The sequence below is a fragment of the Tribolium madens genome, unplaced genomic scaffold (genome assembly GCF_015345945.1).
Source record: "Tribolium madens isolate multiple individuals breed KSU strain unplaced genomic scaffold, Tmad_KSU_1.1 Scaffold_3;HRSCAF=73;Tcas5.2_LG2, whole genome shotgun sequence".
NCBI lineage: Eukaryota > Metazoa > Arthropoda > Insecta > Coleoptera > Tenebrionidae > Tribolium > Tribolium madens.
Window position 1 is genome coordinate 9213109 of NW_025401006.1, and position 23488 is coordinate 9236596.

At 34.1% G+C, this 23488-nt stretch overlaps 1 protein-coding gene, 1 long non-coding RNA gene and 1 other non-coding gene across 8 annotated transcripts in view; 1 reads left to right on the forward strand and 2 right to left on the reverse strand.

The window, feature by feature from the left end:
* LOC123008048 (protein slit) overlaps nucleotides 1-23488 on the reverse strand; it is a 113055-nt gene that overhangs the window by 6207 nt on the left and 83360 nt on the right. For 3 of the 6 annotated variants that reach the window (XM_044403623.1, XM_044403620.1, XM_044403621.1), the window contains 19 exons: nucleotides 5864-5935; nucleotides 5733-5804; nucleotides 5610-5681; nucleotides 5273-5344; nucleotides 5152-5223; nucleotides 2904-3139; nucleotides 2614-2758; nucleotides 2051-2122; nucleotides 1926-1997; nucleotides 1799-1870; nucleotides 1676-1747; nucleotides 1556-1627; nucleotides 1340-1503; nucleotides 1059-1209; nucleotides 862-1008; nucleotides 667-810; nucleotides 455-618; nucleotides 203-407; nucleotides 10-153 (listed from right to left, as the gene is read on the reverse strand). In XM_044403623.1, the coding sequence (XP_044259558.1) occupies nucleotides 10-153; nucleotides 203-407; nucleotides 455-618; nucleotides 667-810; nucleotides 862-1008; nucleotides 1059-1209; nucleotides 1340-1503; nucleotides 1556-1627; nucleotides 1676-1747; nucleotides 1799-1870; nucleotides 1926-1997; nucleotides 2051-2122; nucleotides 2614-2758; nucleotides 2904-3139; nucleotides 5152-5223; nucleotides 5273-5344; nucleotides 5610-5681; nucleotides 5733-5804; nucleotides 5864-5935 (2220 nt within the window). The remainder of the gene's footprint in view (nucleotides 1-9; nucleotides 154-202; nucleotides 408-454; nucleotides 619-666; nucleotides 811-861; nucleotides 1009-1058; nucleotides 1210-1339; nucleotides 1504-1555; nucleotides 1628-1675; nucleotides 1748-1798; nucleotides 1871-1925; nucleotides 1998-2050; nucleotides 2123-2613; nucleotides 2759-2903; nucleotides 3140-5151; nucleotides 5224-5272; nucleotides 5345-5609; nucleotides 5682-5732; nucleotides 5805-5863; nucleotides 5936-23488) is intronic. The other 3 variants (XM_044403624.1, XM_044403622.1, XM_044403625.1) reach the window with 2 other exon arrangements.
* Nucleotides 2361-2490, reverse strand: LOC123008334. Its single transcript, XR_006412950.1, has one exon. It is a non-coding gene; the product is annotated as a U11 spliceosomal RNA (small nuclear RNA).
* Nucleotides 5279-6191, forward strand: LOC123008052. The gene is made up of 3 exons (XR_006412920.1): nucleotides 5279-5466; nucleotides 5517-5795; nucleotides 5854-6191. It is a non-coding gene; the product is annotated as an uncharacterized LOC123008052 (long non-coding RNA).

Genomic DNA, 23488 nt, shown 5'->3' on the forward strand with positions numbered 1-23488 from the left:
ATTTTTTACAATATTCGAAGGGACTTAAGCCCTGTTAAGGCATTACGTTGGACACACTGCAACTTATTATAACTGATAATAAGGGTTGAAAGTTTTGATAAGTTGGCAAAAGTATTGTTTGATAACATTCCAATTTGGTTGCTACTCAAATCCCTAAAATAATTCAATTATAAAAAATATTATAAAAATAAAATAAAAATACAGTCTAGTCAATGATTTTAAATGGCTGATCCGATCCGCCTGGATTGCACTAATTTCATTGATGTCCAAATACAACTCTGATGTTTCCGGGGGGATTCCCCGGGGAATTTCTGTGAGTTTCGCCCTCGAACACCTTACTACAGTTCCTGTACAAGAACATTTAGGGGGGCAGTAATTTTCACCCAAGCACCCTTGATCATTATCACCTAAAACACAAATTAGTGCTTTGCTTATTTTTGAAATTTTTTTTTACTTGTGCACTTGAATTCATTTTTAGGTAATTCTTTAATTAGAACGTCTTTCACTCTTGGAGGGCCTGCACATTTCGGTGTTGACCCACTTAGGCCTTTATTTTTCAACCATTCGGAAAACCAAGCTAAGTGACAGTTGCACATGAAGGGATTTTGCATCAAATTCCTAAAAATTCAAGCTTTATTTCTAATCACAATTATTAAAAAAAAATACAAAGTGTGTAGTGATGTCAAGTGGTCAAAAGAGCCCGGCATGACGCAAGTAATTTGGTTATTATTAAGGGATAAAACTTTCAAATTGTGAAGTCCCAGAAACATTTTATTATGTATTTCTAGTAATTTGTTTTCCGATAATAATCTAAAATGCAAATCGATTAAACTTCAAATTGTATTGTATGAAAAAAAGTACAATTCATAAATTCTTGATGCCCCCTCAAATGAATTTTCCTCAATTCCGGTAATTTGATTTCGTCGAAGATCCAACCTAATTAGATTTGGGAGTCGTCCAAAAAGACCATCGGATTTGATTCGACCCAACTCATTATCGTGGAGTAAACTGAAAAAGAAAATTTTAAAGCAATTTATTTCATTTTACGTAACTGTTACAGTTCAGTGGTGTATACTGGGATGTCGCGTGGTATCTCCTTGAGGCCTTTTCCAGAACAGTCCACAACAGTACCATCGCAAGTGCACCCAGATGGGCACGCGTTATCAATGAGACACTCGCCGGCAAATCTCGTACGAAATTCTTCCTGACCTAAAATCACAATTTTCTTAAAATTGATCGAAAAATAATTGTTTTTATGATATGTTAATAAAATGTCATGTATGGAATGTTAAAAAAATGAACACCATTGCCACTGAATTAATCAAGTGGAGGTGCTTACCCTTACATTTAAACTTTTCGTCCTTCAAGGCTTCAATTCGCCGCCTTTGCATCCGTTTTGGAGTGTCACATCTCGCACCAGAAGTTTCAATTGGGTTTCTGTGGAGATATTCCGCAAGCCATTTCAAGTTACAGTCGCATATAAAAGGGTTTCGGGCCAAATGACTGAAAATATTTTTTCATTTGAGAGTTCTTTCAAAAGTTTTTTTTTGCTTACAGTGTTTGGATACTTCGCAAGGAATCAAAGCTGCCATTAGCCAGTGATTGGATATTATTATCATATAATGACCTACAAAAAATCACTGAATTTTGTTTTTATTAAACTCGTTTGACTCACAGTAGACTCAAGCTGTGCAAGTCACTAAACGTGTCCTTTCTTATACACGTAATTTCATTCGCGTTTAGTAGACTGAAAACAATTAAAAATGTAATTAAGTTCGTTAGATGTGATTTAACTTACAGAAGTTGTAATGAAACCAGACCTTGAAAAACTCCAGCCGGGAGGTCTTTAATTTTATTTCCGTATAAAACTCTAAAAATGGAGATTGAAAAATCGAAATGTTGGTGGATTTAAAGTAGGTACTTACAAGGACGTCAATGCTTTTAATCCCTGAAATGCATCCGATGCTATTTTTGATATTTTATTGTTACTTAAATCTCTGAAAAGTAGTACTGATGAGGATAATTCTGATTGGATTTGGTGGTGACTTACATTCGTCTTAAACGTTTATGTGCCGCGAAAGCTTTCGTGGGGATTTCCACAATTTCGTTCTGCTCTAAGCGTCTGAAAAGATCGAATTTTGCTATTTTACTTCAAACAATACTCAGATTCTGTAAAATAAATGTTCTATCAAATACCAAAATTTGAAAAAAAGCTTTAGAATTCTAGAAAAAAGTCAATGTTCTTCGTAGCACTGAAAAAATTCTTCAGAATTTTTTGAAATAAAAGTACTGATACTGAAAGGGTGACGTAGTGTCGGCTTTTACAAAAGATTGAAATGTTATTCTTTGTTTTGATAAGAGGGAGCGCTTCTGGAACAATGCCAAGAAACAGCTCCACGGGAACAAAAATTATGTGCTGGGTATGTCTTGATTGCCATACCCCACGAGGCGGTTAACCTCATGTGCTATAAAGTAGCAAGCACCCTTTTTTGAACATGTTCCATCCCTCCTCGTGTACAAATGCTTGGCCGTCTCAGTTTTAGTCGTGAGTTGCAGCACTGAGCGCTATCTCGTGTCACGTGCTAGAAGTAAGAAATCAATAAAAATTCTTACAATTCTGTGGTTCCTTCTGGGAGATGATCCGGAACTTTTGTTAGTCCTTTTTCACGGCAATCTACGATTCCATCCGCGCATCTGCACGGATGCGGACATTCAGGCTCGCTGATGCACTCCCCATTGATGGCACGTTCGGCCAAACCTGCAACATTTTTTCGTCTCTGAAACTCGACGAAAAAGTCGTTTTTTGTTTGTGGGTTGAGGAAAAGTCGGAGAAAATGTGAGAAATGCGTGGTCGATCAACAGGTTGTATAAGGGATTGCCTAACCTGCCGGCGTTCCACTCACCAGAACATTTGAATTCCTGATCCTGCAGATCGGCGATGTTTTGTCCTTTGAGATGGTTGGGTGAATGACATCTGGTGTATTGGGCAAGTCGTGGCGAATGTCTTAAATATCTCGCCAACCAAGACAATTGACAATCGCAGTGGAGGAGGTTGTCGCTGAGGCGCAATGTTCGCAACCGAAACATGTTACTAAACATATCTTTACCGATCCATGTGAGGTTGTTGTTATTTAGAGTCCTGTTGACAGTAAATTGAGTTTATTAAAATTGATTCAGTGGACATCAAAGAGGAGGAACGTCTGTACGATTTTACTTTGATAGTTTTTCTCAAGGAGATGAGCGCTCTCTGTGAAGTCAACGCGATTATTTTTAGCGAGTAATTTGTACGTTTATGTGTCTTCCTATGTACCAACTTGCATGGTTGATGATTGTTATTAATCGTGAGATTCAGTACACTGGCTCTATTTCGAGACAGAAAATTTTTGAAATTGCACGATTTTTAATAATTACGTCAGTAGACATAAAATTTTCAAAATAAAAAAAGCGATTTTTATATCTTTTCCTTCGGCCATATACGAAAGTAAATCATAACGCACAATTACATATGCGCGAAAATTGGCAATATCGTACGAGGTCAAAAACCTGTGCGATTTCTTTTCGCACTGTGTGTTAGAAATCTAACGCACAATTCACACTCGAATGTTTTATATTTTTTCATTTAACGTATTTTTGTATCCATTATAAAGAATAAATCGTTATGAAAAAAAAATATGTTCGTAAGAAAAAAAATATTTACGGTCATAGGAAAAATAGTGTACAAAACTTGCAGGAAAGTGTCTAACGCACTCGCGGTATTGCCTGCACTCGGCTAACGCCTCGTGCGCAACTTTCCCGCTTGTGCGTGTTATCACTTTCCGTGCTCGTTATGTAATATACTATTTCCGTATTATTAATTTTTTTTTGCTGAAAGTTTCAAGAATCCGCAATCTTAACACATTACAAATTAAATAATAACAATCGATAGCTATGGAAATTTTGAAAAATATAAAAGTAAAAAAACGTGGTATACAGTGTAAGATGCACGTTTACAATATTAAAAACTCCCTAGCTATGTTTTTTATGAAGTTTTTTAAAATTCGTATTTATAAAGTTTTATCCTTGATGTTTTATTGTAATATATAAAATTTTCATCTTCGTCTCATTTAACAGAAAAATAATTTTAATAAAATGATGGTAAAATAAAAATAAAATAAAAAATGTAACTTAATACTTCTTGGTGCTTTGAAGGGTCAACAGTTTTCCATTTTTTGCACAAATGCTACGTATAAAGCTGAGTGAAGAATGAGGTCAATATAATTTTAATTTTCTAAATTTCATCAAATTGTTAAACATTTGTACGATCCTAATAAATCGGAATATAAAAGCAAAGTAGAAAAATTGCAAAAATACCATACTGAAATAAGGAGTCATCTTAATTTATTTATGGAGTAGCTTTTTTGCTTTTTTGTTTAATTAGCGCAAACAAGGCGACGCTTTCGAGGGAGAATCGGGACATTAAAAATTTCATTAAAGAGAGCAAAACACAATATCTAGAGATTATATTACACGGCATTTTTTTACCGTTTCGACTTAATGAAAATTTCATTCCAGTTTTTAATTACAAAGATTTTATCCGAATTATTTATCTAGTAGTAATTTTAATTACAAATTAGTAAATATAATTGCAATTGCAATGTCTTGTAATAAGTACGTGATCGTCTAAAGTTGCACCAATACACCTGTTGCTTCGAAATGCACAAACCCTGTTTGCCATTATCCTTCCGTATGTCCACAATGTGTCCTTTCGGTTCATTTTATTGCGTTATGTTTCATCGCGATGTGTTCGCGGACGTAAAACAGCTTTAAAGCGCTAAATGAAAACTCATGTAATTTTAATACAAGTAAATCGATTCGAATAAATCGAAATTCAGCCGCATTTTGCCAGTAATATGAGATTTTTATTGGTATATTTGCGTCGATGATGGAATTTATCGACTGAAACTCCCGGTTTTGCTTCCCTATGTGAATTATACCCACGATGAGTTGATCACGTTTTAGTGGTCTCTTAGGCGCATCTGAGCGGTTTTACCTGACCTAAACAGACCACAACGCCATATTCCGGTAGCCAGAGATGATGTATTCCACCACGAAATTACCATAAACACACAAATCATCTTCTACGTGAAAATTTTCAGGAATTTCAATACTTACAAAATTTCGAGGTCCTTGAAGCTCCTCAAAGCTTGGTCGTCGATGCATGTAATTCGGTTATTATCAAGTTGTCTGAAAATATCAATTGATATGCCAGAAATTTGCCAAATAAATAACTTACAAATTTTTTATCGTTGTGATGCCCCTCAGGGTCTTCCTGCCGATTACCGATATCAAGTTATGGCTGATATCCCTGGAAAAAATCACGAGTATGAGATGGGGGCAAATTACTTCTTAATATTGACGTTAATCGTGTTGTCGAAGATGAATTACGCAAAATCAAAGTACGGCAATTGCGAAATTAGCATAATTAGGGTTGATGGTATATCATGCAATAACGTATAATTGCTAAAAAACGTTTTCAGCTTAATAAAGAGAGGCTGGAGCAGGAAGTAAGTTAGAAGTGATTGATTAATAAGTGAAATAATGAGAGGTTTTTTGTATTCCTTTGTACTTACAATCGAAATAAATTAGGCGTAGTGGAAAACAGGTTGTCTGGAATGTGTCGTATATAATTTCCATTAAGTCGTCTACAAAGAAACAATTTAGCAAGAATTTTCCTGTCATTATTCACCACTTACAATCGTTCTAAATTGACAAGATCCTGAAAAGCGTCTCTTTCAATTGTATGTATCTGGTTGTCAGTGAGTTGCCTGAAATTTCAGCCACCGATGACCCACCAAATCAATCAACACTTTTTAGAACTACTTACAAAATCCGAAGCTTCCCCAGATCCTGGAAATCCGACTCGAACAGCACCGTGATGTTGTTTCCTTGTAAATCTCTGAAACAAACGGAAAACTCATCATTATTCCCGTCACAATTAAAATAAAAATCAAATTCTGAAGCCATTTCGTTCAATTAATTCGGTTTTGACAGAATAATTGGATTAAATGGTCGTTGTTGGAGTGTAAAATGGACTTTATGGATGGCTGCTGGAAGGGCATTTCTTATGAAATGCATCCAGTTGGTATTCCTGACATGGCTCCCCTTTATTCAATTAAATCCCTCAATCAAATGCTTCGCCGTGTTGCTGTGTACAATCAAGTTCGTATTTTCAGGATAAATCGCGCCAATCTCGGTGACTTTATGCAACAATGTTTCAGGGAAACTTTCAAAGAATTCATTAATATTTCATGAATTGCTTCACGGCCTTGATAGATTGCTGCAATTAATAATCGGCGAAGTTACCACTAATAACAGATTCCTGAAATTAATTAAAGAAATCACCGATTTTTTTATTCACGGGAAGTGTTAATAAATTTGAGAACTGATTGGTCTAGATAGCATCCCGAGGTTCGTTTTGTTAAAAGAATAATTGTTTGTTTTATTCGTTCCTCCCTGGAAGGTAGTAAGAAATTTATAACCCGGCTGAGTTTAAGGTGCTATAGGGCAAGTCCGGCTCGAGTGGTCGGTTAATTGGATTAAAATTTAATAATTCAATAAAATGCATAGACCAGTTTGGGCAGATTAATTACGGTCTATTCAGCAACAATAAATCATAAGCGACGTAATTGGCTTAACAAAACGAGCAGGATTGATGTTTGTTTTAGCAAGGGGTTTTGAACTTCAAACGTTTGGTCAACGGAAAATATAATACGTTTTGAATGCACCGGACAAACGATTTTAATTTTCAAGCAAACACAACAGCTTTGTGTTAATTTTTAGTTTGAAAATGTAAACATTACATCATGCGGACCTTTAAAACGTACAGCTTGTTAGCAGCTGGACCTAAGTACATATTTTGAGCTTTTTTCTCGTGAATTTGATTTCTCTCGGGCATACATTGGAGCAATTAGAACAAAACAGCAATTTTTCAATGGCGTCAGAGTCGAACCAAGTTGCAGCGAGACTGTAATTTATTTAAATCGCTATTAATTAAACTTATATCCGATATATCGTAATCCGGGAGATAAAACTCTGCTTGTATGTGAGAATGTTCCTAATGGCTTTCGATTAAGTTGACATTCGCGTGGGAATAATCACGAATTGCAAATATTAAATGCAATAAACTTGTAAATAGACAGTAAGGCGTTTTATTTGCCGTGCATACAAACCATTGGAAGTGTAGCATTTACCACTAAAAAATTCTATTCAATTGAAATAACAGTTCAGGATTTTCCCAACACTCCTTCAGCTGATTCTTTTATTTCGTAAAAGGATAATTTGGCTTTTGATACATCCACTATTTTTCCTAAATCGTCCGTAAATCCGAAACAAACTTCATAAATTATAATAATCGTAGGAAAAGTTTTGAGAAAAGCAGGAACTGCAGCAAATATGTCAAGATATCGAGATAAATGTGTATTCTATTATTGATTTTAAGTTAAAAAAATTTGCTTTGGTGGGCAGTTATTTTGAAAACAAAAACAGAATAAATTCACTGGACAACATAATATTTAACTTCAAGTGGAAATTATAAAATATGTTTCTGCTGCAAATATAATGTTATCATAAATTGAGTTTATCTCAATTTTACAGGAATTAGTTTATCTACATGATTTTTTTTTTTAATACAAATTTTTAATTAAAAATTTCGTTGAACTTTCCTTTCATTCTTTAAACGAAATAATTGATTAATTGAAGATCAGAGAATGATTTTATAGTCTAGATTAAATCCACAGAAAAAATAACTAACTCACCTGTAGATTAAAAAGGAAAAAATAGTAGGTACCTATTTCACAATTTTTCCAAAAAAAAAATAAACAAATTTATTATGATTCTGACATCATAAACACATCATACATTTGTATCATTAATAACGTTTAAAATCAGTTTAAATTGTAAAAATACTGTCATTTTTTACCATTTCCCGTTATATTATATCAGGCAAACAATAAAGGAGTAATTGTAATTCAACAAGAGGCGTGAATCTTTCTCTTTCATAAATGAGACTGACATGTTCACATATTTATAAGATCTTGACGTTTGGGAGGACAAATTTGCAATGTATTTTATGAGTAAATAGTTTTACAGTAATGACTAGTTGACACACATTTTACCTTTAATCTTTTTTGAACGTGTAGCTCATAAAATACATTTCCATAGTAGGAAATTTTGTGCCATTTAAAATGTGCAGTTAGTTGTTATATACTTCGCACCCGTCACATGTATACATAAAGTGTCAAAGTTTATTATCCATAATTTGATTTGACAGTTATGTTCATTGTTTAGTTTCTTTGGAAAGCTTATTATTTATAGAAAAACAAGTCTTTAATGACAATATAACTGTAAAGTCATTATTGACTCACATTAAAAAAGGAACAGAGGGGCGTTTCCGACCTGTCCTCACTATTCAAACGTCATTAATTTTGCTTTTGATAGTACAAAATAATCTTGAATTCCGGTGATTCGCAGGAATTATATCATTGTAAGAGTAATAAAATTATACGATTCATGATCATTTGAAATTCTAACTAGTATGACGTTGAGAATTAGTTTTATGCGTGATTATAAAATTTATAGTAGTGGAGAACTGTTTTCAAGCATGCACTGAATTTCTGGAAGCTCATTGTACAAGTTTGAGTTATGTTTTAAATTTTTCTCTTAATTTATTCAGAAAGAATTTAAAAGCTAATTCATAGTAAATCTTTTAATGTATGTTTTCAACTGTAATTTCAAGAGTAATTTTTGTACGGTATTAATATTTTATTGTTTTGAATGAAAGTTTCTCTTGTTAGCTGTAGTTACGGTGCTGAAAAACGTGAAATTAAAATAAAATCGAATGAAAAGTGTGTTGAGTGACGGTAATTGTGAGTAAAATGACAGACATACATTAATGAATGATGTAGAGATTTGAAAATGATTGATAGACATCATCGGCATTTATATTAATTTAAATAAAAAATGATTTCATAAAAAATAAATTAAAAAAAAACGTTTCAAATGCAAAACGTTCCCGTCATAAAACCTCGAGAAAACAATGTTTGCTTAATGCAATCCGCAGTTGGTGCAAATCCTTGCATTCGTTGTTTATTTGCTTGTAAATATTACTTCCTCGTGCGTGACTCGCGTAAAAATAAAACTCGAAAATAATTCTTCGGATGAGCATCATTATCGTGTAAAAGCTATCTTCGAAAGCGTCCCAGCAAACCGCTTTATTTCTTAATTCCGAGGGCTGCATTTTCCCACAGCGCGTCGCGATAAAAATGCAAATTTCTCGAACGAACCTATCCAAAAATAAAACTCTGTTTCGTCGCGTTTAAATTCAATCAGATAAAAACCCTTTTAGGCAAATAAATGTTGTAAAAATTAAGTCGTCCAATATTTCGTGAGAAATAGTCATTTGTGTCGCCTAGAATGTTTATGTAAATCTGCGGCTAATCACGCGCAAAAAACGCGACTTTACCGCGAGAAAACTTGGTTCTAGTAAAAAAAATTTCTCAAGTTGTTCCTTTATTATTGCCCAGTGTGCTCGCACAATTGTTTAATTAATCCGCCATGTAGGGGCCGAGATACGATCTCGAAAATCCTCAATTTCTATTTGGAGACATCTTGTGGTTAGGTCGTAGTGGTCGTTACGACCTAAGTGGCAATAATCCGCATCCAATCCTTTAGATCGAATTTCAGATATCACAAAACTCATCCAATTATTTCGCGAAAACATTGCGACCATAAAAATCACAACACGTTCAAATCACAGCATTACAAAGTTTACAACTTTATGGATGGTTAGACGCTGAGTTAGTAGACATGCAAGCAGTGAGAGTAGAGAAAATGCCACGATTTATTCTTATCATCAATAACAGTAGAGTTTTATGTGCAATAATGACATAACGCCGTAAAGGTTAATGGAAAAAACAGACGTATAGTTTTAGTATTTGAACATTACGAAAAAGGAATGTTTGAGATTTTGTTTTCGTAAGGGGCGTAACTTTTAAAAATAGCTCCCGAAGATTCCTTACAAGTTGTGGAAGTCTTAGAAGTTGTGTAAGTCTCGTTTCTTGAGTTCTAATTCGAGCTATTGAGTGTATTTGGTCGGAACCCCGAGGCTCTTTGCTCCCGCTGCAACCACAACGGTCTCAATCAAGGAACTTTGTCCTCGAAAGAGGATTACAAAACGTCAATAGACAATCCTGAGAAAAACGACAATTTTTGATGTAAAAATAAAAACACCTGAATTGTGGGCGATTTCGTCCTAATGGTCGGTGTAGTGGCTGCTTGCAAACGGGGTATTTTTGACACGCAATGGAAATAACGTGACCGGACTGCGAATGAGCCGAAAGCGAGGTGCCGCAATAAAATGCCTTGAACATTGTACACCACTATGTGAATATGACCATTCCGAAACCCTTTCCATGTAAATTGTACATACAACAGGACTGTTTCGTGTAAAATATGCCTTATTTGATTACCGGTTGAAATAAAATGCTTACATTAGTTAGGTTTGTCGCGGCTGATTTACGACGCTCGTATGGAAACTTCTTTTTTCGCAGGTTTTCCTCTTCGCCAAAATTGACAAAGACGGATGCCTCTAAAACAACACTGAATATTTCTGATTAATTGTCCTCGAGAGATAACAAAACCGAATTTTTCTTCGATCAGTAGAGTGACTATTCTTCGCCTTCGATTTAAGCAAAATGGCGCCTCATTCAGTTTTCCTTTCTCGAATCGCTGCATCATGCACTTTAAGTAATACTGGTCAAAGAAGTTTTCCAGAGAAATCTAGCAACCATACTAAGGGATAATTAAAATCATTTTCATGTCAATACTGTCTGTTGTTATAAAGTTTTGTGTATTATTAGGAATTTTTTCAAATTTCGTATTCCGTTATTGGCATAGATATCGCTTTTCTTGTAGGTGTAATTGTAAGATAATTGCATGTTAATGTGAAAGTTGGATAATTGCAGCAGTGATAAATATAGCGGGACTTGGCAATTTCGAGATTACTAGAAACTTGTGAACGTAAAATTGTTGAAGTATGATTGTTGTCGGAGATGATTCTAAACTTATCTTAGAAAACGCATTTCTTATAAATTCATCAATGCTTACTGTTTGTACAAGTTGTCCACTAAAATACTGCTAGTTTTTTAATTCTATAATTCATTTTAAGAAAATTTCTCCTGTTTCATTGTTCGAAAATCATACCAGTAGATATGTTTTCTTAAACATAATGGGGTGGCAAATGTTTCGTATCGTTTTTACTTTTCTTGCTAATGTACAGGTGAAATACAAAAACATGTGAAATTACATGTTTAAAACCATGTTTTGCCATTGATTTCTGTTGAATTTTTTTTTAATTCTTAATTGAATTCCTCTAGAAATAAAAATAAAATTTTGGGTGTTGGCAAACAGGGATTGACTTTATTCTAATTTAGTAGTTTTAAATTTTTATGTGTTGTAAAACTATCGTTTTTTAAAGAAAAACCTCTAGAAAAACCCAAAAGCCAAAATATGATTTTGGCGAGAACGTCGATATTCAATAGACACTTATCATTGTTAATGACCATAATGTGGGTGTCATGATTTAGCTTGATTTGTGTTAGATAATGAAGTTTATTACCATTCGAATGTGGTGGTAATATCATTCTGCCAAAAAACGGGGGATGAAAATTTATGTTTTGCTTTTCATACTTTTAAAGCTTAATTCGAGTAGCAAGCATAAAACGAAATACCTGTCTTTAAAATAATTCCATGTTAATGAGATCTAGCAAGAATACATCATGTTCCCGCAAACAAACATTAACAAAGTGAAGACAGTCCCGAATAAACACAGAAATGACAAAAACAACATAAACTCACATGTAAACACAAGGTGATAAAGTGTGCTTTTCCTGTTCTTGACGTCTCATTTTCTGGTGCGTATTTTTACTGCTAAGGTGCGTAACGCTTAAACTCAATTTGCCCGAACTCTCTCAACAGTAAGTAGATTCATTTCAAGCGGCCGTTTTGCCCTTTCCTTATTTTTATTTAATCTGGTAATAAATTGTTCCAGTGTAACAAATCCGCGATTCAACTCCCACCTAACTCAATCTTTCACTTCATCGAATCGTAGCGATTTCCCAACCGAAATGAAAATAAACAAATTGTTCATTGAACAAAATTTTGTTAACGGGAGCATGAATCGAAAAAATTGTTTTCGAGCCCTGCAGTGCAAAATAATTCCGTATTAATATTCAATCTACAATTGTATCCGTGTACACGCACACATTTTATGCCAAACCGTAATGAATATTAAATGGATATTAGCAGTGATATTGGTAAATGCTTGTGCCACAGGTTCTGCCACATTAGTATTCAAATAGTGAGTTTCGTATTTATCATTGTCGGACAAGAGCGAATTTGCGGGGCATAATTTATTTCGGAACGTCGCCCTTTGTGTCTAAGTGCGAAAGAGAGAATGATTTTTTAAACCCATTGTGAAGTTGACCAACTACGGACTAACAAAGCTATATTTTGCGTCGATTCGAATGAGTCTGCACCTGATATCGGCAGTTTTTCAGATGAATAAAGCTCGTCGATTTGGATCAAGTGCAGCACTGACGCATTACACAAAAAGCACAAAAACAATCAACGGTAACCTAGTTATGTGAAACTAGAGCCAAAAAGCGCTCATCAACATTTCAGCAATTTAATGGAAATGGATTTGGTGTTCCAGTTATCATTATTTTGTCTAGTTAATTAAACGAGTACTAGTGAGATAGAAGAGCTGACAGAATTAACACACTTCAGATGTACGATGAGAGAAAAAAAAATAACACATAAAAAATGGTTAATCGAATACCAGGGTAAGTTTGTGGACTGGGAGAAATCAAGTTTGGCTACTATGTACATAAAAGAAACCTAATGTTCAACGAGATGGAAAGAATAGAAACGTCAGGTTAATACTGATAGAGAAAGTAAAAGAAGGAAAAATAAGAGTGAAATAAAGAAAATAGTGATAAAATTTGAAGAAAAAAAACAACGAAAGTGTAGAACGTGCAAAAAGGGATGGGAGACGATTGGGTTCTACGAAGAACTGAGAGAGGAAGAAGAAGTCAGAGAAAAAATACTAGACGATGTGGGCACAGCGATAGAATGGATGGGTGTACTCGTAAGTGTCGAAGACGGCAAGTTTGTAGAGAATGAGTGAATTACAATTATTATTTTTTTAATTATTATTGTTGTTCTAATTTTTAAGTTTAAAATACAAATACTTAAAAGTAGTGTGCTGTTGAAAGAAAAAAAGTAGGTCTAAATAACATAATAAATATCAGCAATTCAAAAGCATCGGATAAAAACAAACCTGTTTTCAACATAAAAGGTGAATTATCACATCATAATGGGAAAATTATCGTAACTTGTCTTGACTGACAAATTATCAGAGAAAAATTTCCTCTTGATTGAAGTCCATTTACTTAAAAGTTGTTCTTTATGACAGAACTTGTTATCCATCATATTGTACCGTTAGCAAAAATGCTGTGTGTTTATGATTGAAGGACTTTTTGCTGTTATAATAACGTGCTAACTACCAAACTTTACTGCTTCAATAATATGTCTCAGAAATTGGGTCTTTGTGGAAGTAGTTTTCACAGTTGTTTAATATCCAATTATGGCTACTTTGGCCCTCCCACCTGTCACAGCTTATCCTCAGACCGTTCCTAAATATAATTTGAGCAATCCTGCAATCATATCAAATCGGAATTTCTGTCATTAATAAAATAATAATTAGAACCGCTTTGAAGCACGTGAAAGTGCAGCTAAATGCACTTTATCATCGCATTTGCATAAGTCACTGAATGTGCCTTTTATAGTCCTTATACTAATGAGTAAAGTGTCTGCGGAAGGAAGTAACGATAAACTAGATGGGTTTTTGCATCAAATGTATCTTAAAATTTATACGACGCTAACATAAGTTGGCGAGATTAATTCTCATTTCTCAAGTCTTGTATTAAGAGGAACTTCTTTGTAAAAAGCGCATTTTTCTTCCAAGACAAGAAGTGTAATTGCTGATTATAAAACTTGTCAGTCTTAAGTAACTTATGTCGCTCATTTCCACCCACTAAAATTGAATACAATAGCTATATTTTTTCGATCGAAAATATGTCGAACATCAGCGTGACCAATGAGTTCGTGGGTTTGGTGGGTTACTCCCACTTTCATGTGCTAGATATTGCCAATAATATAAATTGCATTATTATTCATCTTAACGACGGAAACAATAAACTTTAACTGGTTGTTATTTTGTTATTATAAAAATCTGAGGCGTTTATGGCTCACGTGATAATTTATAAACCATAAATAAGATGTACATTGATGAGTCGATAAAAACTGATTGTCTTGCTGACAAGACGTCTATTATATTATCACTTCTTGGATATTTATAGCATTAGAAAATCCAAACCTAATCCAGTTTGGTAATTCGTTTAAGAAAATTTTATACGGTTTCAGGGGCCGCTACTTAACGATCGCGATGATAGCTTTAAAGGAAACCCAAAAAAAAAAACAAGAAAGACGCATTAATAAGTTAAAAACTTCATTAATGTCCATTAAATACCTTCATTAAGGCTTTAGTATTAAACGTTTAGAGGGTAAACCGCATCAAAATAGGCCATAAAAAGTTCATTAAACCGCGAGATCATAAAATATAAAAAGAGACAAAGAGTGACTTTATAAGACGCGTTAATACCCGACCTTGTTGCATGTGATATTAAAGACGGTATTGTAGCATTCTTAAAAATTAATAACAAACTTCCCCGGAATGAAGATCCGGATTACAGCCGCCTACCGGTGGCCAAAGTCTCTAAATATGAAGGGAGGGAGCTTACGTGTGTTCAAACCCCGGATTAATCTGACAAAATACGCGAGATTTACTCCAGACGTGTCTTAGGTATTTATTTTCCGTGCATTTTTTATAAGAGAATAAACAGTCAGATTTGTATGGGAACATAAAGTCCGGTATAATGAGAACCAAGACGTTTGTGAACGCGGTCCCATGCGATGCTCCCATATCAGGAGTTGCGTGAGTGTGATTGATAATGGGACACGAAATGGCAGATGATCGCATACACATTTGCACCCATATAGACTCCTTCGCTGTCACATTTACCATGTGAAGGGCATGACGAATCAATTTTCCAACACTCGGAGGAAGCGAGTTTTGTTAGAATAACATCATTAGGATTGAAAGGAACTAGCTATTATTGTTGCTAAATAACTACTTGAAAGCACTTCGATGCCAGGGGATTAAGTGATTAAGGCACTATTTAATAAACAGACTGTTATATGAAGTATTCGCTTTTCGAAGCATTCTAATATTAGGAACAAAGACGAGGCTTCATCAGTGGCAATTAACAGACAAGAATAAAAAAAGCGATGAGAGTCTGTTGCTACAAGAAAGAAATATTTAAAAAATTCTTACCTTTTGTGGCAAATCGTCTATTATTTCAAAATAACCAACTTAATAAAATTAAGCGTATGTACAGTAAATTAACTATTAGTTGATTTTCTTAACTATGTGAGTCACCACAGTAACACCCCCCAGAACAAAATCAGGGAAAATTATTTTGTAGTGGTAATAAAACTAACCTATATTTTAGAAACAACCAAATTAAACGTTCGAATTTTGTATACAATTACCTACTTTCGATGTTGTTATAACTTCATAAGATTCACGGACTTTTACTTTTTTATTTTGTAAATTGCTGCAAAACTGTACCTCAAACATTATAATGTTTTTAGGCATACATAATGTAAAATGTTCAGAGAAATCAACTGGCTCTGAGAAAACTGCAAAATTTTTGATTTTTTAGAAGTTATAATAGTTGAATTAATATTTTGGATATTTTTGATTTTATTAGTAATTTTCTCGATAACTATTTACCGTAGAACAATTATCTTTCTTCTACATGATGAAAAAATAAATTTGCTTTCCCACGGTATTAAAGGAAAAGGACTAGCGTTAATAATTCCGGAGTTATTAGCTCATAAACCGCTCCGCTCCGGGTACCGAAAATCGACCAAAATTTCGACAAAAATCGAAAAAATTAAAAACCTCAAAATTGAACTATTTGCACTCTTGGGGGTTCAAGGGACTTAGAAAAGTACAAAAACGTTATAAACATGCAAGAAATGCATTAAAAAAAAAAAGAATGAATATATTGACTTAAAACATCGAGACTTTCGGCGGCGTGGTGGTATGGTGGCATAAGGTCCCGCTTTCCGGCAGGTGGGTCTAGGGTTCGAAAACCGCTCAAGTCAACAATTTTTCACTAGTTCAAATTAAAATTAGCAATAAAATATGGCGGGCGCATAAGAGCGCGAACTTTAAAACATGTGCACATGTTCTAATAAGTATAATACGAGATAGAAAGAGCGCATAACAGCAAATAAGAATGCAAAGCATAATAAGAAAGAGTAAGTAAAGCAGCTTAGTGAACAAAGCATAAGTAAGGGAGAGCACAAGCATAAGGGCTTTTTTCCATGTTGGTGTCACAATGGACATTTTGTGCGACTGTTTTCAGTCTCTTTGTGACACTGTTTTTGAAACATTTTATGCTACATTTTTTTTTTTTACGTCTCTTTTTGAAATGACGTTTAAATAAGTGCCCGAAATTTTTTACATAGGTAAAACCCCCTTAAACTCTATCTCTGGCATCGTCACTGTCACCCTGTATAATTATTTTGAAAGAAAAAGTGTATTTTAGAAAAAAAGTTACTCAAATTTTACATGTTGATCTTCAGTAAAGAACTGATATCTGTTTTTCAAACTGCTTTGCAGTGTATAATGAAGAGAGAGTAAGAACGTTCGTGCAGGGAGACCCTGTACATCTAAATTATACAGGGTGCGCCAGAACTCGCGCCCCAGAGAATATTTTCAAGTAAGCTAAGATATCAGGAACATGAAAAAAAATGTTTAAAAAATTCTATCTGTCAAAAAATTTTGACATTTATTTTTTGACATTTGACATTTTTTTATATCTATTTAATAATACTGATGATCTTGTATATGTTTTTTTACAATTATTTAGTAAAGGGACAAAAATTTTGACAATAAAAGCCACAAATAACATTGAACATAGTTACAATTTAGGATACAGCTTCCTTGTTTCCTCTTTTAATAGCCTATAGCGAAAAAACTTGGAAAATTATTTTTTCAACAGAAATAAATAGAGTCAAAGTGCAAACTTTAAACCGTCATAACTTCGAAATTTTTATAGAAAAATTTTTTTTAACATTTTTTCCATGTTCCTGGTATCTTACCTTATATGGCATTTTTCTCTGGGGCGCGAGTTCTGGCGCACCCTGTATTGCGTTGATAATAATACTTTTGTTAATATGTGTTCGGTCAAGAGAAATACAAGACTAGAAAGATATCGAGCGATCAAGATAATTTGTAATCAAGTCATCTTTTGATCAGAAAACGTATGTCTGTAAAATGTCAAGTAAAATGACAAGTCGAAAGGTAAAGTGGCATGATCAAAACGGTGATGATTATAATACTTAAATTTATAATTTACCTTCAAAAAAGAATGGTCCTACTCGTATTATTATACGTGAGCGAATAATTCCAGCCCATTTTACTTTTCGACTTGTCATTTTATTTGACGTTTCATGTGCAGTTAGTTCAAAAACAGACATACGTTCTCGGATGCAAAGAAGACTCAATCGAGTCAATAATAATGATAATATGATAATAATAATAATAATAATGTAATCACAAATTATCTTGATCGCTCGATATGTACTAAAGTTTACAAGCTATTGGAAACTATGGAAAACAATGTTGAAACTTCAACAAAACAAGTGTTTTGTTATTTTGTAATAAACTTCTGAGAATTTCTGAGAACAGATTTAGTTCCGTTAAATATTTATTAAGAATACATCTTCCTATGGAAAATAACAGTTGAAAAACGTTCTATTGCCTATTAATTTAAAGCATTGTAAAAAAAGATCCTTTGATCGTACAATGTAGATAATAACAGATCTGCTGTGTAATTTTTTATTTAGTAGTAGCAAGTAATAATACGTTGTATAAATTTAAGTAAAAAAGCAATGTTGAAAATTCCACGGTGGCTTGGCATGGAATTTATAACAGGAGTAGTGCTCAGAGTGGTAAACGAATTTTGGTGGATGCGCCGGATAAATAATAACACACTCGTTTTTGCTAGACAAACAAAACCTTATACTTGAGCAAACAAAGGAACATTAGAGGGTGAAATTCCCGCAAATCAGATCGAACCTCAAGTTTATTCAGGGCAAGTAAATTAAGAAAATTGTTTATAATTATTCGGCTTGTAGCACGCCGTACGAAAACACGTTCATTGTAGCGATGTGTGTGTTAGCAGGAGGAGCTTGTGGTAGTATTTCACACGGGGTGAGTGCGATAATGCTATCTTTATGGCGTATCAGCCGCAAATGAGCAATTACTTAACGCGAATGGGACATGTAGTGCAGTCGAATAGCCGAAGAACGTCGATATTTTCAAAAGCGCATATTTCTTCCGATATTGAATAAAATCCGGATACATTTTGCGCGTAATGTAATTTGTCTGGTGTTTGGTGTTTCGTGCAGTTAGATATAATTGTAATTGGCAGAAAGTGGCCGCGCGTTATAACAAACTCCCCTCGGTGGCGTGGCCGCATGACAGTCGGAACACGGCAATTAACGAGAGATAAAGTGATTATGAACAGCGGCGGCGCCCGTGGACGCCAACACAGAAAGAGAACGAGGACGCTTCCGGCGTGATATCCACCGGGATCGGATTGGGATGCCTTTTACTGCTGGGATTTACTCCGGAACGGATTTACGGTGGCTGCTACTTGAATTACTACGGACGAGTTTTTATATTTACGTCAAGCAATGGTTAATTTTCCTGTCTCTCTTTCAGGAATTCGATCGAGTGGAAAGGGAAAAACAGGAAAGTGGATGAAAATTGATCAATGGGCTGATTATTGTCAATAACAGCAGGTAATAAAATGATAGAATTGCCGGGAAAGACTCTTAGTTTTTCTGCTCTAATTCCTTCTTACGATAATACTACGACTACCTTTATTAATTAAAATTATAATTTTTTGTCCCTTAAATTACCATTTTTCACTCTGCTCACTCTTTACATTTCTTATTAAAAGACTCAATCAGTTTTAATGGAAGCAAAGAACTCCAGGCTTCAGACTGTGCCAGAAAATTACATAAATTCAATATTGATCTTTGGATTAGTGAACTAACAATTTATAAGAAAAACGAAAACATTTGATCAAGAGCCGTACAATTAGCGTTTTAGAGAAACAACAATAAATGGGAAATGTTTGCACAATGGAAATCAAAATATATTTCATTAGGAAATTTAAAAAACTCAACAATGATGTGTGTGGAAGTTTACTGTTTCAATATTATCACTATTACAATTTATTTTCATGAATACAATACCTAAAAATAGCAAATAATGACTAATTATAATTCAAGAATGACCAAAAATACATTTACAACACAGTAAGGATCATTAAAATACGAGAATGTGACAATATTTTACGTACCAAGGTCGGTATCACTTATTTTTGTGCACAAATATGCAGTTTGAAAATCCAGGTGTAGTCAAGGCTTTCAGGCACCGCGAAGATCATAAAACACTGTTGAGGTGCGTATTTTTAAACTATGTGTGTATTATATCGCAAAATTTGGATTAAATATCTTTAACAATTACAAGATGTGTAAATATGTAGGTGCACTTTAATTTGATTACTTGCTTTTAATAATAAAATAAAGAAAAGTAGTGAGTACCAAAAAGCAATGATATTTATACAGGATGTTTCACATAATTTTACGAGGCCTGCGCCTGTAAGATGCAATCAATAATACATGTTCCGGTACGAACTCGATTACAAATTTTTAAAAATTGGATAATCTTCTCTAGTTTCAAAAATTACAACATTTTTAGATAGTTAGTGATTAAGATAGACAAACTAGAAAGAATCATATTTATGCCGTCTATTGATAGAATAAATGATAATTGTTTCTGAAAAACTGCAGTTTATGACTGTTAATGAAAAAGTGATTAGTTTGACAACTACTATGATGGGTTTCCAAAAATTAAATAATTAAAGGTGTATTTTTTGTATCTAGTGTTTTGTGAATTTTGTATATTTGGGTGCGTTCATTAGGCGCAGGCTTCATAAAGTTGTGTGAAACACCCTGTACCTTCAATTCTTAATACCCTGGATGTAGTGAAAAAAGAAAATAAACAATATATAGGTTGATTTTTAAATAGACCGACAAAATTTTATCACAGCTTTCTAAGGATAAATGGAGACAAACTGTACCCTCTTTACGTTTATACCTTTTAGGGGCAAAACCCCCTTGATCCGTGCCACTTACGGCGTTTATGAATTGTTGCAATGATCAAGTACATTTTCATCACGTTAATACCATGGTTTCCACTACCTGTGCTAACACATCAGTGGCGTACGCTTTACTTCGAAAATAATTTTAATAAATTTTATGTGGAGAACGTTTAAACAAAGAATTTTTTAAATATTTTTTCCAGCATGTTCTTATTTGATACTGCTAAGGATAAAATTTTGTCGGTCTATTTAAGAATCACCCTGTATGTATATAATATTAATCAAGAAAGTCTTCACTGGAATGAATACATCGGAAAATTAAATTTCGGCCAATTTAGTAAAACGAAAAATGTCTCCATTAATGTTAAAAAACTCAGTCCTATTCAAAAATAATTAGAGTGAAAAATATTGCGTTCAGATTGAAAATAAAATCGATCATGAAAGGCTTTGCATGTAATTACATGACAACGCAACAATTCTATCTAACGGAAAATAGTATTCATAGAAAAATCAATCATTTCTGTAGAATGAAATTCCAAGAAAAATAGCAAATTAGTTTTTTTAAAGAAACTACACAAATGTTTATTAAAAACCGTTTACGAACAAAAACTTGAATCATGTCGCTGAAATTCACTCGACTTCTGCTTTTTGATGCACCACTTTTGCCGGACAATTTAGACTATGTGTTTACAACCGTCAGTCGTTCCTTTCGCAAAATAAATGTATCCAGGCAAAGTTTTGCTGGTGGTATTTCAGTAGCGACCTGAGTTATTTGTCCGAAAAACGCTTTGTTGAAATTTACATCGAATTTTTCTTTCAGTAACTTTCCGTTGTTTCGTGCATACGCGTTGCAGTGTCGGCATTCAAATTCGCATGATTTTCACGTCGGCAATAAACAAAGGCGGAGTAAATGAGGCAAACGACGGGCAAAAACATTCCAGCAACGAAACAATGCTCCTTCCATCAGAGTCCCACAGTCACTCCCTCAATCTTGAATTCAAAACAGGCTGCTTGCTGCTGCGATGTAAATGCAACGAACGAACTTGCACATGCATTGTCGATCTTGAATAGCGGATAAAATTGATAGGCCAATTTAATTCAACTCGTTTGTGGAATCTACCGCGACTCAACATTGCTTTACAGCGATTTTGTTCACGATTTTCCGCTTTTGCCATTAGATGAAACCCTGGAATGCGGTAATCTATAACTGGACTTGTCAAGCTCAACTAATGACAGGCTAATTATCGTCTATTTCTGCAAAGGTGCGTTCACCCACTAATTTTTTGCATTTTTCATAAACCTTGCCGAACCTACGCGGCCTAATAAAAGTTTCATTTGAGACGCATTGTGTGGTTCTACTTTACGAGGAGCCGCTGCAGGAGTCGCACTACCTACTACAAAGACGTCATTTAATATTCCTTATGAGAGTGGCAGAATGCAACATGTCACAACACTCCTCCGTAATATGTACGAACAGACGACGCACTCCTTTCATTCATATTCATCTCGCTATGCATTAAACATGCGAATATTGGCACCCTCAATCTCAATCAAGAACTTTTACCAAAAAGCACCGCTCTTGTACTGTTTGTTCATGGTAATAGCAAGCTGCACTCAGGTGGAGACTTCACTACTCTAGCAGCTTCTTGCGACCTCATTTTACATCTAATTAACCCACTTAGAAAATCAAACAGATACACAGATCCTTTGTACCTCACTCAACAAGTTCGCAAATAAGAACTAAGCCTCAATCACTAAACTAATTAAATGAAAAGTTTTTTAAAATTCTAACTGAAGACTACTCGAAGTCAAAGACCAACAAAAAACTCACCCCTTTTGTGGCTTTCCTGTATTCCCATGTGAAATATGATTATCTAAGGCTAGATCTCATTGTTCATTTGCATTTTACAAGAATCCCGTCCCACCTCCTCTAATACGTCTTTGGAGTACAATAACTTATGTTTATTCAAAGAGCATTGAAAATATTTTTCAAAGTGTAATAATATATTCATTAGTAGAGTCAAATTTAATTGGCCGATGCAAATTCGCTATATCTTCTGACGCTTATAAAAGAAATCGTGCCTACGACGTTATAAACAAGCAAACACGTAGTCAAAGAGACCTACCGAGTTGTATGTGGTCTTTAGGGTGGTCTTAAGCTCGAGCAAGAGTTAAAGTGCACGTTTACGGAATATCCCATCCACTTATCCAACCTGACCAGCCATAAATTTCACAATCTTTGATTTCTTATAAATTTGAAGAATGCTGCGAAAGTCGTGTCCAACACGTGTAAACACGAATTCCGAGCCACTATTTTATTCAAGAATATACACAAGTGCGACCTAACGCTGATATGAAAATCCTGCTCTGTTCTTTGAAAACTCTCAAAGAGGAATTTTCGCAAGATATGCGCCTGCTTTGTATCAAAATGCATACATATATGCATGACGACGTTAACAGATGCCACATGTTATTTTACTCGTTTTAACACGACGAAACTTTTATATGTTTTTCGATGAGTTTATAGAGGGAAAAATTGACACATTTACAATTCCTCAATTATTCGGGATCTAGATTTTTAGATTGCTGCAAAACAGAACGAAGAGGAATAGGAATAACGTCTTTGCTGGCATATTTATGCATTAATAATGCATGAAACGTGGAATCCAATGGAAGTTTTTCCTCTATAAATATTTCGCAGAAAATTATGAAAATCCGAAATGAACGATCCGTTATGAAAAAGCTCGCTCAAATATATTTATGATATGAGGTTTTAAAAAAAGATAAAAACATAAGATATTTAATTACTGTTAAATATTTTAGTCAAAAACATGAATAGTAAGTGATTAAGAAAAAAATAATTAAAGTAGGCACTAACTCAACCTCATTAGCATTCCTGTAAGTAGAAATAATTACAATTAATAATAAATCATTAATAAAAGTTAATATATTTCATGTAACTTCTTTGTTTTAGATTCTTAATATATTTTTTGTTTTAAAATATTTAGTTACGGTTACTTTATTCTACTTCAACTTTCAACTTGCCACTCTAAATAATAAATAAGTATCATTTACACTTT